The sequence below is a fragment of the Acipenser ruthenus genome, chromosome 20, assembly GCF_902713425.1.
Source record: "Acipenser ruthenus chromosome 20, fAciRut3.2 maternal haplotype, whole genome shotgun sequence".
Classification (NCBI taxonomy): domain Eukaryota; kingdom Metazoa; phylum Chordata; class Actinopteri; order Acipenseriformes; family Acipenseridae; genus Acipenser; species Acipenser ruthenus.
In genome coordinates this window covers 16,360,525-16,377,901 of record NC_081208.1, presented here as the reverse complement: position 1 = coordinate 16,377,901, position 17,377 = coordinate 16,360,525, and the positions used below count along the sequence as shown (strand labels likewise).

Below are 17,377 nucleotides of genomic sequence, written 5' to 3'. Positions count from 1 at the left end.
CTGGCAGGTAGTTCAGTACAGCAGGTAAGATCATGGGAGGAGGCAGGGGAGGAGCGAGGGGAATGCTGCCAGGTAGCTCGGTACAGCAGGTAAGATCATGGGAGGAGGCAGGGGAGGAGCGAGGGGAATGCTGGTAGGTAGTTCGGTACAGCAGTTAAGATCATGGGAGGAGGCAGGGGAGGAGCGAGGGGAATGCTGGCAGGTAGTTCGGTACAGCAGGTAAGATCATGGGAGGAGGCAGGGGAATGCTGGCAGGTAGTTCGGTACAGCAGGTAAAAAAAAATACGTATTTGTCCAAACAATAAATGGGATGATGTCTTTAGAAGGAATATATACATTGTTTTAGAAATGAAGATGGTTTGGATCTTACTGGCTCCATTTGTCTCCAAAGGAAGCAAGGTATTGTCTGTCTCTATCTGTCCTCTGTGTACCATACCTCATGCAGATCAGCAGCTCTATTTGATCAAAGTCTTGATAAAGGCACACTTTTAATCAAACTATTGAAGGCTGTTGTATGTTTACTTGATGCAACAACGTGACTGTTTTTATGGCCAAATATATACTCTCTGCAGTCTGTAACTGATTAAAACAGAAACGTGTTAATTGAAAATCAGGAAAATTCTGCCACAAGAAAAAAGACATTGTGTGACAAATTTACTAAAACTGTTAGTGAAAACGTAACTGGAGGAAAATGGAGTGTAACAAACCCACCTAATCAGTGTGAATGCCACGTCGGGGTCCGAGTAGCGTGACCGCTGCCACCTTTGTTGTCCGGCAAGGTCCGAAAAAGAATAAAGTGTGCGTTTGTAATTATTAACAATGGATAGGCACCGGCTCCCAAGTGGCGCATCCAGTAAAGGCACTCCGCGCAGGATGTGCCCTATAGCCTGGAGATCGCAGGTTCGAATCCAGGCTATGTCACAGCTGACCGTGACCGGGAGTTCCTAGGGGGCGGCGCACAATTGGCTGAGTGCTGCCCGGGTAGGGAGGGCTTAGGTCGGCAGGGGAATCCACGGCTCACCGCGCATCAGCGACCCCTGTGGCCGATAGGGCGACTGTGGCTCTGCAGCAGAGCCGCCAGATCTGTGTTGTCCTCCGGCACTATAGGTCTGGTGGCATTGCTGTGGATATGCAGTGCGAAAAATGGCGGCTTGGCAGGAGCATGTTTCGGAGGTCGCGTGTTCCAGCCTCCGTTTCCCGAGTCGGCGCGGGGGTTGTGAGCGGTGAGCCGGGGATACAGATAATAATTGGGCATGCTAAATTGGGGTGAAAATCGGGGTAAAAATAATTGGCGACGACTAAATTAAAAAAAAAAAAAAAAAAAAAAAAAAACAATGGATAGGCAGATTGACCTGGCACTAAAAATAACAGCAATCTGGAAGCAGAAGTAATCATTTAAGCTTTTATTAAAATTACAATAGTTACAAATTGGTAAGAATAGCACAGGCTAAATTCCATCATGAAATATCACAACTACAGTCTATAGGGGCACTCAAGCACTGACACATTATCCTAGAATAGGCATTTCTCTGGGATAACTGAAGTGACAAGTGCATAAAATAGAATACACGTGACAACAAAACTTCAGGAAATAAATCAACTAGTAAAGTGAAAACCAATTAAATCAATAAAACCAAAAATCAAAAGTGGCAAACACAAACAAACAAAAATAAAATAAAAAGACTCCCACTGAAACACACAGTATAGGGTTATACTGTACAGGTTATCCTTCCCTCCAGGGCACAGACTATCAGGCCGCAGTATGTAGCTAAAAATAACCCCTCCCCCAATCAAAAAGCATGCAACAATATGGGACAAAATAGGACACTGTGGGCAGAGTGATAAGGAAGTTCAATGTTACCAATCCTGCTGATGTACAAAATAGAGAGTGATGCAGCAAGCTTTCAGCTTAGCAATAAAGGTAAAATCAGAGTCGGCGTTCTGTGATCTCAACTACAGCGGAAATTCACTTTCTAGGTTTCCTTGCGCTACCACCCAGTCCAACACGATATTAAAGTGCCAATATTAGTTGTAATATTGCAAGTAACAAAGACACCACGGCAGGCATTTCCACAGAGTCCACTCTCACCTGTGCTGGTTCCATCAGCTGCTCGCTTTCCTTTCTTCTTTTGAGAAAACCTCACAGAGGAGTAGAGAACGTCACTGTACATCTTCCTGAGTGTGTGGTGTGTCGAGTAGTGTAGATAGCAGATAGGCACAGTCTGTTTGAAGCTGCTGGGAAGTAAAGGGTTTCACTTCCCCATTCAGCATTGCTCAGCAATATTAAAATGTAACTAACTTAGCACTTTTCTTACCTCCTATTAGCACAATCCGCATTATCATTGCAGCTGCCCTATAAGTGTGCTACCATTGTCCCCTACTATATTACAGAATGACTGCATTGCAGCTGTAGTGCCACGGTTTGTCTGTGTGTCTGCATTGCCACTGAAGATCATTTGGGAAGGGTATAGTTAGCAAAGTGTGATCCCATTCTAGCAACAGCAGCCTCATTGCCAATGCTCTTCAGTATAATACAGAACCACTGTGTTGCAGTTAAAGATTGTTATTGAAGGTTACGGCTAGAAAATGTTTGTGTCGGGTGCGTTTATTTAGTTTTCTATGAATGTGGCCCTTCTGGCATCCTCAGGATGCCTTTTCAATTTATTATTTCATTGTAAACTGTTAAAGGCAAAACCATAACAAAACATAGACTAGTGTCTATACAGCTCTGGTCAAAATTTTTGCATCACCTAGAATGTTTTAATTGAGGCATAATTAAAAAACAAAACTATATGAACATAATTTAGATATTTTATTTAACATTATGTAATCAAAGAAACTAAAAAATGATATCGCAAAAGTGTACCGGAAGTCATAGCAGTTGTACATTGTGCCATGTTTGATTTTTTTTGTCAGTTTTTCATTAAGTATATGGAAAACTACCAATCTGGAGCTGGACATGAACCGCTGACTTCATGGTTAAAAAATGAAGCCTTCCCATTCAACTAAAGAGCAAGCTCTGCAGTCGAAAGGTAAGAATGTAAGTCGTATGCTGATGTCATTATATTACCTCTCCAGAGATCCGTTCCACATGGTTTAAAGAACACTTTGAATGCAGAAGTATGAGCTTCATCCCCAGTGTTCATGATTGTGCTGATCCATTCCCCTCTGGAGTTTAGAATAGGACGTGTGTGTGTCTGGCTGTGTACCTTGTAAGGATAAATAACCACAAGGGTGTGTGCAGCTGTAATTTCTGTCCCCTCTGAAACTAGGTTTTGTGTTTGTAGATTTTCTGTTTACTAATTCACAGTTGCTATGGTTGCAAGGGGTCGCGCAGTCCTGGAGCTGACAGTATTACGTGCAGACAGTATCGCTCACCAGCACTGACCTCACTTCAGTCCCTGCAAGAGGTGAGGGGCAGCTGGCTCACTGCCATCTAGTGTCTGGGCTGAGCTACTGCACTGTATTATCTAGGCTCTGTATGATTTTGTGTTTGTTTTTAGATGAATAATTATACAGAATGTCTTAAATTGGATAGTGTTGGATTATACAATGTTAATCAAATTCAGAAAAAAATGTAATAAATGTAAAATTCAATGACAAATGTTTCGACAGACTCTTTCATGCTGCAGTGGGAAGTGACATCAGTTAATCAGAGTCTGATTGCTCACATTCCTGTGAGTGGGAGTTCCTAACCCAGCTGAAGCTTCTTTGTTCTGTTGATTTCAGTAGAGAAATGGCTTGGGCCGGTACCTCAAGAAACAGGATCAAAACTTTAAACGCAGTCAAAGGACGGATTCTTACCAGATTACACCTGTCAGGTGAACACAAAACCCCGGCAAGGCACTTCTGTACAGAGCAAGAATAGTGGGTCACAATATCTCTCTCTCTCTATTTGTTTCTCTTTAATATAGAAACAGTGAATGCTGCAGTACTCCATGGAGGTTCATGCTGCAGTGTCTTCTTATTCTAAAAGAGGTTCAGTGCTGCCAGAGAGAGGTGACAGTTTATCTGAGCAGCACTTCGCACCACAGGCCAGGTAAGCCCCAGCAGGTGTGGTCACAGCTGGTGTGTCTTACTGGTTTGCAGCTGGTCATGCTGGTTCAGGAGACTAGGTGCTGGTTGAGAAGCTGGTTAAACTGTGGAGTTCAGAAGTGACCTGTTTGTTGTCTGCACCACTGCACTCCACGACTCTATCTGCTGTAAACCCTCTCTGGGATTGTATATACCAGCTGGGTGCCCAGGAATAGGGCCAGTAAATATTGATTTCCATTCCCAGCTCTGAGCTGCTCACCAGGTTCTCTAGCCTTTATAACTCTAGATCAGCAATGTTAACAGAGTTCAATACAAATAGAATAAAAAAGAATTCACAATAAAAAATGTTTAATTAACTCAAATAATAAACAAACTTGAATAGTCCCCCCAGAATCACTACCAAATACAGTGCAGAAGGGTCTACAGAGTTAAATACAAATACATTCACCTGCTGCTCCCTCCAGCAGCAGGGGGGTATGATAGGAACGCTGTATATACAGGGAGCTCTGCTTCAGCCCAGGGAAGAACACCACAAATGGAAACAAAGGGAAGAGGAACAGGAGCTCTCCTTCTCATTTGTTTACATCTTTGGTGTTTTTCACACTGATAACATTTTACAATAAAACCTATAATGCACATTTTATCAATACAGGATTGTGAGGTAACAACCTTAAATATGGGTAAAGACAGAAGGCTGCATATTCAATACAGTGCCTACAGCTCCTATCATCCTCTACCCCAGCAGTACCAGTGAGGGATCATGGGAGCTGTAGTCACAATGGCGTCAGCCATAATATTCTATAAAAATGATCTTTGTCTCCCTTTAAAAGTTTGTGGTATACCAGGGTAAAAGCACAGCAAAATATATTAAAAGCATATTTGAAGCACAGCACAATCATGGTAAAGCAAAGGCGAGCAGGTGAAGCACAGATATGTATTGTAAAGCATTTGCCAGGGTGAACTTTTATAATGGGTAGCTGTGCAGTACAGGGATATAAAATGATAATACTAATCTACTGAAGTAGTTGTTTCAGTGGGTTCATTGTAGAGGTAGTGGACAAAAAATCCAAACACCTAGGTAAATGAGGGACACCAAGTATATTGAAAGCAAGGGCTTCCACACAGGTGTGGCTCATGCGTTAATTAAGCAAATAACATCCCTGCATGCTTAAGGTCATGTATAAAATTGCTGGACAGGCCTGGTTGTCTATAATTATGGCTAGCATGGCTGCAAGAGGAGACCTCAGTGGCTTTTAAAGAAGGGTGGTTGTTGGGGCATGTTTGGCAGGAGCTTCAGTGACCAAGACAGCTCAATTTGTTGATGTTTCACGAGCAACGGTGTCTAAGGTGATGTCGGAATGGAACTCCAAGGGAAAGACATCATCAGCAAAGGGCAACAGTGGGTGGAAGTGCATAGTCCAGGATTGTGATATCCGTGCATTAATCCGAAGTGCAAGGCAAAACAGGCGAGCAATTGTAGATCATTTGACTGCAAATTTCAACCTGGGGCGCGAGCAGCCAGTTTCATCAAAAACGGTCCGCCAAAAACTCCACAGAGTGGTCTACCATAGTGGCCCAGCACCCTATTAAGTGACTTTACATTGGTGTTTCCATTTTTTTGTCCACTACCTGTAGCACAGAGCAGAGCCCTCAGATACAGTTTAGACATGATCAGCTGGACAGCAGGAATACTGTCTGGATTATGTGGGACAATCAGTCATCCCTCTCTGAGCCACTAGGGGGCGCAACAATGAAAACAAACCTTCTATCAGGTAGGGCTGGCCCCTCTCTGTGAGGAATCAGGTTGAATCTCCCCATCATTACGATTAAGCCTTTGATTCCCAATCTTGTTGCTGGGGTCCTCATTCAAGATGTGGAGCTTTCTTCACTGATCGGGTCTTTCTGTCTGTCCCACTCTGCATGGTGAACATGATAACTGTTCCTACCCTCCTAGAGTACTTTCACATTACATTTGGGTAAATCCAATATTTATTTATTTTACAAAAGATCAGGGTTAGGGAGTCCCCTGGGTGCGTGTGTGCAGTGGTTTTAAATAAACACTGACCTTTCTGTTCACGTTGCTAAACTACCTAAGATCATGTTTATATCTCAGCTGCACTTTCATATTGTGAGATTCTTAATGTTTCAGCTTCATTTCTGAACAAACAATGCAATTCCAGCAGTGTGGAATAGTGGTTAGGGCTCTGGACTCTCGACCGGAGGGTCATGGGTTCAATCCCTGGTAGGGGACACTGCTGCTGCACCCTTGAGCAAGGTACTTTACCTAGATTGCTCCAGTAAAAAACCCAACTGTATAAATGGGTAATTGTATGTAAAAAAATAATGTGATATCTTGTAACAATTGTAAGTCGCCCTGGATAAGGGCGTCTGCTAAGAAATGTAATAATAATAATAATAATAAATTCCAGACTTCATTCAGTACAAACCACCAGCAGCTCATTGTTATCTCTGCTTTTTCATAATGTGGGAATCAAACGGTTAATATGGTAATGTTGGGGGATGACCTGCATGCTTGTCTATCTGAACTGAGTTTCTTCTATTCTTTCTAGTCTCTCTTTGTGATTCAGTAACCTTAGCTTCCCTTTCTCCTGATTATCCTCTTATTAGGCTATCACTGCCTTAGTTTCACAAATCCTTTTATTTTGTTTTGTGCACGAGGTATCGAACCAGGTCTCATTAAAATTGCTATTTGTTACTAGTTGTGCACAGTCTTCACCAGCGGGGTCGTCTCCCTTATAGTCATCAGGCTCATTACTTTTACCATCTGTCCTTGTGGCCCAGAATCTGAAAGAGATGAGGAGCAATGCCAGTCAGTATGACAGCACTAAACTGGACATGCTCACTCTTGCACTGCAACACTTAATTAGCACTTAGTGAAAGTGATTTTCTTTTTCTTTTTTTTTTTAAAAACTAGACAGTTACTAGTTTCTTAAACACATATAAAAATACAATTGAATCAGAAGGCTTAGAGCTTTGTGAATAGGACCCAGTTTCACTGCAGCACTTAATCAATGCTGTTTGCTTTTTAAAAGTTCCCCACAGTAAACCTGCACTGTCATTTTGCAGTTTTCCCCTGGTTATGCTGTGCATTAACTATACTTTACCAAGGCTTGCCATGATTTTTAATATGCTCATGTTAGGGGACACTAAGGAGGGCAGTTTGTTGTATTAAAGGAAGCACACTGTGTTAATATAATAGAATAATAATAATTATTTTGTATTGCGCCTAAATGCAAGAATCTCAAAGCGCAGTATAGTTTAGAACAATAACACTAAAAACAACAAAACCAAGTACAAACAACAAATCCACAGCATACTGTTAAAAATAAAACATATTATAAAATAAAACATTGCACAGTGAAGCCTAACCATGATGAAATGCCTGTACATAAAAATGCATTTTTAGTTGTGTTTTAAAAGCATCAACAGTATTAGCGTCCTTGATCACCTGCGGAAGTTAATTCCAAAGCCTAGACGCATAACAGCAAAAAGCCCCGTCGCCCACAGAACGAAGCTTAGCCTCCGGAATCCTTGACAGGCCCTGATTCAAAGGTTACTAGTGGGAAGGTACCTCGTTAACAATTCAGAAATGTAATCTGGGGCCAAACCATTTAGAGCCTTATAAGTTAGCAGTAACATTTTAAAATCAATCCTGCTCTTAAGCGGCAACCAATGCAGAGAGTTTTTAAGTCAATTTACCATTTCTTTATGTTTCTTAAAATCAATAAAAAACACCAGCTGCCCAACTGTGCTGGTACCTCATGGGTGTAGATTATTAATTCACACAAATCTGCTGTAATTAGCAATTTAAAAATAAAACAATGTTTTTTTCCCTCTCGTTAAATTCATGTTATGAAAAGTAAACTAGAACGATTCTTAAAACTTTAAAATAACTTTGCTCACAGAAACAGGCCCTCCCGTCGCATTGAAACAAATACAGCGAAGTCTACGGTTATTCTTAGTATTATAGTTTGTTGGTTGTTTTTATGTGCTTATTTTTCAGTCAGCTATACTGTTTATTGTATGGTCTGCCAAGATTAAAAAAAAAAAAAAAAAAATCATATGGGTGCGAATAAAAAAGTTTGAGAACCACTGCTTTAGAACACGGTTTATCCTATTAATCCTCAGCGGTGATTTCAGAATGAGGTTGAAGCTCTTACTTTGCTTTGACATTGCCAATGAGAGGAGTGCCGTCCACCCAGAGCCAGGTTCCTTCAGTAACAGCGTCAGTCAGGCCGATCCAGTAGGATTGCTCTTCTTCGTTGCTTGTTTTAGCCTCATGTGTGACTTTCCCAGATAGGAATCTCTGAACAGAAAACAAACCTCTATCAGTTGAGCTGTGTCTGTGCCGGTGGTCTGTCATCTAGTGGCAAGTGTTTGAAAGTGAAAGCTCAGTTATATATTAACAATGTTTGCTTCAGGGAGAAATAACTATTCTGCACATTGTTATCATACATCCTACTTCATTTCCAGTGTTAGCTAGCAGTGAAGTGAGCAACAGAAATGTGTATTGAAAATCTAACATTGTAAAGAAGATAGTCGTACCTGCTCTCCATCGCTCTCTATAATCACCAGGTGCCCCCCCAGTGATGTGCAGTTATCACGGCTGGAGTGCCAGTTCATTCTATCAGTGGAGAAGTAGTAACACTTGCCATTGAACAGCTCCCAGTTCTGTGGACAGGCTTCACAAACTGAGGCAGAACAAGAGACAGAAGCAGTGCTGATCTGTTAAACAGAAAGAGCTGTAGATGTGAAGAAAGGCACAATGTAAAAGATAGCGAGGGGTACTGGATGACATCATAGATCATTCAAAAACCCCAGCTCTCTTTAACCAGCTCAATAATAGACAATACAAGCTATGTGTTATTATTTATGAAACTGTCAATATAACAAACAAACTGAAAATCTCACTGTTCCCATTGTCACTGCTGCCCCACTCTGCAGGGCTTTGTTTTTTAAAGGAAGTGTCTCTTTCTCGTTCATTAACGATTTTGTCTATCTTAAGGGTTTTAATTGCAATTCCTGATTCCTTTGTGTCATGCAGGTGACAGGGCCTCATCTGAAGGGGATTGTTCAGAGGGCTGCTTGAGCACAGTCAAGTATTACAGAGTTTTGTGATATGATCATTAGTAAGTGTTTGGTATTTGTTTCTGAAACGTATCCCTCCAGAAATCTGTAACAATACAGGTAAGTGATTTGAATAGAATCTGAAACAGCACTCACCTCTGGCAGAGATGTCTGTGTAGTTCCTTTCCAGTTCTGAATATCGGGATTGGAGTTCAAGGTTCTTGGTTTGGAAGTCAGAGACTGCAAAAGGAGAGAGCTTTTGTCAAACAGCTTCACACAAACCCTAGGCTTACTAGTCTTACTGTGACACAGATCAATAGTCACTGGTGAATACTGTAGATATGACACAGGCCAAGAGCACCCCCAGACATCTTTCACATGGTACGCACAAGTAAACCACACCAACATCCTTCTCATGCCAATACGACTCTGTATCACCATGCTAAAAGTGTTTCAGCCAATCGGAGCATTGCATTTCACAGGACCTACACTGTGACATCAGAAAACTGCAATCAAATTGTATCACTGTTTCCCTTTCTGAGTAAACATTGCGCTGTGACAGAACTAATTGAATTTAAGAAGCCCTTTTTTAACCATTTTTTGCTTCTCAAAAATAGCCTGCGTCTTGAATTTGAGTACAATATAGTGATGCGTGTATTAAAATCCCGAGTACACAAACAGCAACGTTGCTGACTGCCGAGAAAAGACAACAAAGACATCTTTCCAAATACACACTGCTGAGAAAAAACAAACCAAGCTTCCTGAGGAATTCCAAGAGAAACATTTACAATTGCAGCATTTCTAACAAACAGTACCAGCTTGGACAGATCGGAAATGCTGATCAGACCCCTGTATTTTTTGACATGCCAAGCAATAGCACAGTTTAATGCTGTTGTGTTTGCTGTGTTGCATGTTGCCAGATGCCGTGGAGTGTCATGCTTGCTGCTGCCAGGATTTGTGATGCCATAAAAGCGAGTGGTGGTATGTGTACGACAGAGACGCCATCTTAAGTATTGTAGCATTCTTGTTCAGCATGGTTCAAAGTGAAGAGACAGGAAACAGATCTCAATTTAAAATCTCTTTAAGGGCAATTCCAAACAATCCTTAAAAGGACCAAAAAAAAAAAAAAAAAAAAAAAAAACAGAAACACACACAGTGGAACACAAGGACAGGGGGTCACACACTCCACTGCCACTGCAGACACACGGGACAGGTACAGGATGACAGGGCAAGTCAAAAACAGGCATTAAAACAACTGTACATAAAATAAAGTGTCCCGGTTCAGCAGAGCGGTGCCAAACCATCACAACAGTGCCCCCAGCATGCACCGTTCCGCCGCTCATGCAAATGAGCCTTGTCTGTATGGCCTGGGTCCTAGCGGCTCTGTCACAGCAGGTTTTCCCGTTGCTGTGTTTGTTGGGAGACAGGTGGCAGTAGCGCGAGTGTATTGTATTATAGTATGCAGCACAATATACAAGCTCTGTGGTTAATCTACAACAACACTGTTTCGTGTCAGTTTTCTATAATATAACGTGTAATTGAGGTTGTGTCTTTTTAAATGCATATTTATTTGATGTTTTATTTTTTCCTCAAATTGAAGGTGGTAAATTTGGGCTGCATCTTACATTCGAAGGAATATGGTAGTCCACAACAACAATAAAAGCTACAAATAAACCTATTTGAAATAAAGACTTAAACTAGGGGAAAAACTAGCTCAAAAATCTTTCATGCTGGTTCCATTTCTAATCATTTTACTCTGATTTTCAATGAACGTGTCTGTTTTCATCAGTAACATTTCAAATTCTGGTCGTCATTTTCATTAAACTGCCAGTTTGTATGCTGTGGTGAAGTCAGTTAAGATTCCCACACGACCTGTACATAACAAACCTTATAATCTTACAGCGGTACATAAGAAGACTGTAAACTAAGGGAGTTCTTATATAATTTATAGGGCTGTAAACGGCTAATAACACAACTTGGCAATGATGTGTTAATGATTAGGAAAATGTATTATTTATTTTATTATAAGACACTGATAAAATTAAAATACAAATGAATCTGTAAATGTGCACTTCCCGTGCTCGATCCTGGAAGAGCAGCAGAATTCAGATCATGCAGTAGTACTGTACTAACATTCAATGACACCAGCGTATTTGCCAGAAACAGACGGTTTGGTGCTTTTACTGATTTGTTCCCTTTGACATTCTGGATCATCAGAAGAGAGATTTTTGCTCTTTTTGAAGCTTCAGCCAAACGTATCTGCTTCCATTTGCTCATTACTACCACACAATAAAGAGTACAATCCTATAAGCTTAAAATGTCTGTTTCGCTTCAACTGATCGCACAAGATACATGCGAGTCCACAGTTATGAAGATGACATTTTGAAAATCAAAGGTACGCACAGTGCATAATGTGCATATGGCTGTCAGCGCTAATGACACAGGCTACACTTGTCTGGTCAAGTCTTTATTTCATTGCTTGTTCACATGAACACATTAACTGTACAGCAGGATATAGGCAATTGATAAATAAACACAGTGGTGCAGGTACAGTGTGTCTGTGAATCCTTACCCAATGTAAAATAGTTTCATTAAAACAATTCTGTAATACACTTTGTCATGACATTTGCAGAAACATATAGTAGCATATATGTAGTAGCATACATGTACTAAAACTCAAATCCTTTGCATGTTTGTGATAGATTTTAGAAAGAAAATTGAACCACCCTGATTATTGTTGGAATATCTCAATAATATAAACAACTTTATTTATGTCTAATGCTCTGTAATCCTACAGCTCTGAACAAAGCATGTTGACGTAATAAATGACTTAAGATCTATCAATGAAAAAAGAAACGATAAGGTACGTGATTGAATAGAATCTGAAACAGCACTCTCCTGTGACATGGACTGTATGTGATTGAATAGAATCTGAAACAGCACTCACCTGTGACATGGACTGTATGTGATTGAATAGAATCTGAAACAGCACTCACCTGTGACATGGACTGTATGTGATTGAATAGAATCTGAAACAGCACTCACCTGTGACATGGACTGTATGTGATTGAATAGAATCTGAAACAGCTCTCACCTGTGACATGGACTGTATGTGATTGAATAGAATCTGAAACAGCTCTCACCTGTGACATGGACTGTATGTGATTGAATAGAATCTGAAACAGCACTCACCTGTGACATGGACTGTATGTGATTGAATAGAATCTGAAACAGCACTCACCTGTGGCAGAGATGTCCGTGTAGTTCCTATCCAGTTCTGAATACTGGGATTGAAGTTCGAGGTTCTTAGCCTGCAGGTTATAAACTGCAATGGAGAGTGCTTTTGTCAAACAGCTGCACACAAACCTTACTGTCTCTATACACAAGCTTACTTTGACACAGATCCATAATCACTGATGTTATGAGTAGATATAATACAGTTTCAACTTCAACCCGATCTTGTGACTATTTTCATGTTAAAAGTAATTCAAGTTGTTGCACTTGCCATCCTTGCTGTTCCTAGTATCGTAGAAACTATTTCAAAGGGTTTCTGAAAGACCTGACGCTTTGAGATACTGGCTTCACACTCGGTGCACATAACTCGCTTATTGTCCAGGTCAAGTTCAACCACGGGTGTCAAGTTATACCTTAAAATCTATGACTGAGTGTTTCTGAAGGTATGAAAGGATTGTTTGGAATTTCTCCATTTCTAAGTACAGTCATTTAAAGGTTCGGTGTACTCACAGAGCACCCCCAGGGCTATAATGGCTGCCAGCAGCAGGCAGCTCAGAGCTATAAGAAGCCACACAGCCCATCCACAGGAAGCTGCTGGTCTATCAGAAGAATCCACAGGTGTTGCCGATTCTGAAAAGAAGAGAAATAAAGGAGTGTTAACCAAGGTTTTAAAATTCAATGTTCTTACCTCTTATTAGCTCCAGACAGAGACATTATCTCTGCCCCTTAATTTTATTATAACACCTGAGTTTGGAATATGTAGATATTTCTGCTCAACAGATTAAAAGCTGCTGCTGCTTCCTGGTACCTGATTACTTCCTGTTGTGAGCTGTAGTCAGACCATGTGACCTACAGCACAGGTACAAGGATTCAGCAGTTTATCTACGAATTCTATTTGCAATTTATAAGTGCATTTCAAAGAAGATCGGGTTAGCGCTCCTTTGAAAAATGTTAAAAAACATTTCCAATGCCTGTGCTTTAGAAACAGTGTGAACATGCAACTATTCAGGGATGGAAATAATAACCCTTGTTTGTAACAAGTACAGCTGTTCACATTTATAATTGGTGTATTGATATGAAGTATATGTGATGAAACCATTTCTTTATTCGAAATGTAACCCTGGTACCCTGTTGAAGATGAGCTATTCAGCCCTCAATCTCTGGTATTTACAGCCCAGCACATTACTGTATTACTGCAAACAAAGGAGGAGCTGTAGGAGGCTTCTTGATTGGGAAAGTCATCTAAACAATTTCACAGTTATAATTTGATTATACAAACTAGTCCCAAATAGTTTGTATAATACACGTTTTACTACATGTAAATACCAATCTATATCAGAACCCCTAGGTATCCTGAACAGTGCTGGAGCTGGCTGGTTTGTCAGCTGTCCTGTGGCACAGACTGCTGAAGATGCTTTTTACTCCACTGTTGCTCTCCTGGTCTTATGCATTGGGGCTGCTTGCTGTCTGTGTTTGCATAGATATAATCTGATGCATAGTAGTTCATCTCCAGAGCTAGTGCTGAGAAGAGACAGAACTGACTTCGTTCTACAGAGCAGCCCTGACTCTTGTATTAACAGTTGTAACTCGGCCTTTGGCCAATGTTTTGTTTGCGCCCATTAAGTGTAACCGACCCAGACACGGAACTGAAAGTTAAGCACTTTTATTAAACACAAAAACAAATAAACAAACAAAACCCCAACTCCACTTTGGAGCGCTGCCTAAACCTTTCTTTGGTCTAACTACGCTTGGACGGCTAAGCTGCTTACCATCCCAAAACACACAGGCTCACACAGTGCTCTCCTCGACCACACAGGTCTCTTCTGCAGCTGGCTTTTTCTCTGACAGCCTGGCTGCAGGTTCCCTTGCCTTTATCCGGGCTTCATCAGGTGCTTCACATTAGAAAGGAGCCAGGTGGCTCCCCTCTGGTAACCCTGTGGCCTTCTGGGAAATGTAGTCCTGCAGCTCCCTCGTGGACTACACATTTTCTACTCTATCAGACATCTTCTATCGTCTCTGCCACACAGTGCAGGCTTAGGGGGCTGCAGGAAATGTGTTTACACACTTGGGGTGGGTGGAGCTGAACGCTGCTAAATACAGTACACTGCGAAGTTTAGCTGTGAAATCTGTCACCTCTGAAAACTGAAGTGTAAAATACAAGCAAAGACCCAAAACATCTTCAACACAAGACATGGGGAGGGGGGGGAGTGATAATATTGCAATCCTAATGAGCCATTGTTATAGTACTTCCAATAAGAGCAACATGCTGTGAACTACCAATCCCACTGTGAACTTGGATTCAACACTGTGCATATATGAAGAAAATACAATTTATAATATTTTATATTATAACCTACAGAGAAAATATTTTTTTTAATGCTTTTACAAATGTATCGACAATGTCCCTGGCCTGAATAGAGCGGATTCACTTTATAGTGTATATACGGTACAGTACACAGCGTAGGGGTTTCCAATTTCCAGTTCTACACTGCAGCATCTCATAAAACAGCTCTGTGTTTGATACAAGGCTGTGATGTGGGTTTGAACATGGCAGCAGTGCCCAGTATAGACAATGAAGAGGGGCTGCAAGTTTCATTTACTGATCTTGACATCACACTTCCTCCTTCTCAGTGGCTGCAGTGACCATTTCTATAACATCAGAGAGGGAACATTTATTCTGAGGCAGAAGCATTACTAATGTGTTCGGTTTTAACTTTTACAGGAACTGAGTTTTTTTTTTTTTTGTCAAATTTAACCCTTGCAGAACTGCAGAGTGCTCCAGTAGTAACTAAATCAACATACTAATATTTCCTACATACTGATCTAGATCTGTCTATCTGTTTATTTTTAGTATAAGACATTTAATGTTCTTGTCAATCTGCTGCCGTCGGCCCGCCGCCCTTTTTACAAAACGTTAAGGACTCTTTTTGAATAAATGAATCAAGTTTGTAGTTCATTAAACCCTTTCCTTCTGCTTTACAGCTGGTTTATTAGCAAATGAGGATTTTTCAAAGCTCTGTTTAATATATAATGTAATACATATGGTAAAAAAGAAGACAAGAGAAAGTTTAAGATTGGTGTTTGTGTGTCTTTAGACTTACCCCCATGTTGCGCTCCTGCTCTCCTGCTTGGCGGCTGCTTGATGTCCACGTTTTCATAAACCTGATCTGATTCATAGCTGCCCATCTCCATAGCAAGTGCTGTCTGAGAAGAGCCAGATACACATCTGAACTAAAGAGGAAGTTCTCACTCCTATATTAACAGTGCAGACTCTGCAGGGCTGGGCAGGGGCTAGAGGAAGTGGGGATTCACACTTCACTCTGCAACACAGTGTAAATGCTGTCCATCTCTATAGATATAGTGCTGTATGAGGAGTCAGCTACAGAGGACTCAGATAGGGGTTTAAAGGTATTGTAACAGGACAATGCTGGGTTAATATAGTATGACTGTTCACCTACTCTCAGGGAGATGGAACAAGCAGACATTTGATATTTGCTGACATTTGCAGGAAAAAGTTAAAGTATAGCTCAAGAGTTCCTTCCTCTTATTTCTGAGACCAATGTATACATACGTTGCTTTTGTATGTGGTTATGGGGTGAGATCAGCTTTATTGTGTGTGGAGCCAGGGCATTAACCTAGCAACTGGTGACACCAAATAATCAAATGTGATGCTAATATAAATAGGGGCTAGTTCAAACTGTTTGAATAAGCATGTTGTGCTTGTTATTGGTCTCCATGCTACAATTTGTGAGGGTCCGCAATTACATAAAACAATGTATAGGGAGGTGTGTGTAACAAGATTGTATTCATCAGTTTTAGCCAAACTTAAAGATGTGAAACGAAAACTTAAAAAATAGTTGTTTTTTTACACCAATAAAAAAAAAACCTTTTAATGCGCAAAAATCAGCTTATTATTGAACTGGAAGTGCATCTTGGATTAACTGTGCACGCTGGGTTAACTTTGAGTTTTAATGGTTAAAAATTATTAAAATTATTATATTAAAATAACATCACAATTCAACTAAACAAATGTGCATGTGCTGCATTTTTTGGTTAAAATAGCAAATCTCTGATTGGTTTTACATTAAGTGCCTCTAAAACAACACTTCTCACTGTAAACCACCTGTCAAAAGAGGGAGGCACCCACTGACCAGCTGCCCCAGTGCACTGTACTGCAGTAAAATGCATAGGACTGATTTTAAAAGAGTAATATTTAGTTTACAACGTATCAAAATGTGATCATTAAATGCTTATTTTAAAGTAAAAAAAAAAAAAAAATGGTCTCTTAATAAGTGCTCCACTATAAATGCTATATTTCTACTAATATTTATTTGGCTGGTACAAAGACATAGTAGCACAATTGTTACTTTTTTTACTTGGTGTAATAAAATGAGCCATAACAAAATCTGTAATGCATATCTAACTGAAACCTGAAACTGAAACCTGTTTATTACTTAAGTATTAGAATGTATAGATTCAATGTATATCGCTTTGATTAATGTGTGATTGTTTATCCCTAAGTATGCCCTACAACGTTTAAAAAACTAAACTGCTTCAGTACTGTCAGAATTGCTGCTGCGCTGAGCTCCTGATCGCTCTGCTATTTCTGAAACACTGGCTGCTGCAGAGGCGAGCAGCAGGCCTATGAGCCAGTCAAACTTGAAAGCGCATCACTTATTCACTCCGAAACCTCACATGATTTGTTAATAATTCCTGACAGATAGCACTAACTAATTATGTACTTTCTGAACGTGTGGTAGGTGGTTACGGAGTCAAAATACTGCCTCAATTTATTTATTTTTTAAATGTTGCGAGTGGCAGAAGTAGGCCGGTCTTCGTTGGGGCTTCTGAAGGGAGCATCACATTTGCTCTGGCGCTCCTGTGGGTTAGGGAGGCAAAACCGGCGCACTGTTTCTCCTCATCGCACTACAGTGAAACCTGTTGGCAAGCCACCCAGTGAGCTCAGTGGGACACCTGCACTGACGTCTGGTTCACCAGGGGGAGCGAAACAGGAGTCTGG

General features: G+C 40.7%; 1 protein-coding gene across 5 annotated transcripts in view; it reads right to left on the bottom strand.

Moving 5' to 3' along the window:
* The window catches only part of LOC117963657 (C-type lectin domain family 4 member E-like), a 54,646-nt gene extending 39,077 nt beyond the window's left edge, over positions 1 to 15,569 (bottom strand). Inside the window, exons 1-7 of one of the 5 annotated variants that reach the window (XM_058994010.1) lie at positions 15,459 to 15,569; positions 12,868 to 12,987; positions 12,365 to 12,448; positions 9,280 to 9,363; positions 8,602 to 8,747; positions 8,217 to 8,419; positions 4,367 to 6,840 (exon numbers count right to left, since the gene is read on the bottom strand). In XM_058994010.1, the coding sequence (XP_058849993.1) occupies positions 6,660 to 6,840; positions 8,217 to 8,419; positions 8,602 to 8,747; positions 9,280 to 9,363; positions 12,365 to 12,448; positions 12,868 to 12,987; positions 15,459 to 15,549 (909 nt within the window). In that variant the 5' untranslated portion in view covers positions 15,550 to 15,569 and the 3' untranslated portion in view covers positions 4,367 to 6,659. Of the gene's footprint in view, positions 1 to 4,366; positions 6,841 to 8,216; positions 8,420 to 8,601; positions 8,748 to 9,279; positions 9,364 to 12,364; positions 12,449 to 12,867; positions 12,988 to 15,458 lie in introns of those variants that run through there. The other 4 variants (XM_058994012.1, XM_058994011.1, XM_058994013.1 and 1 more) reach the window with 4 other exon arrangements.
* Between the last annotated feature and the right edge of the window lie 1,808 nt (positions 15,570 to 17,377).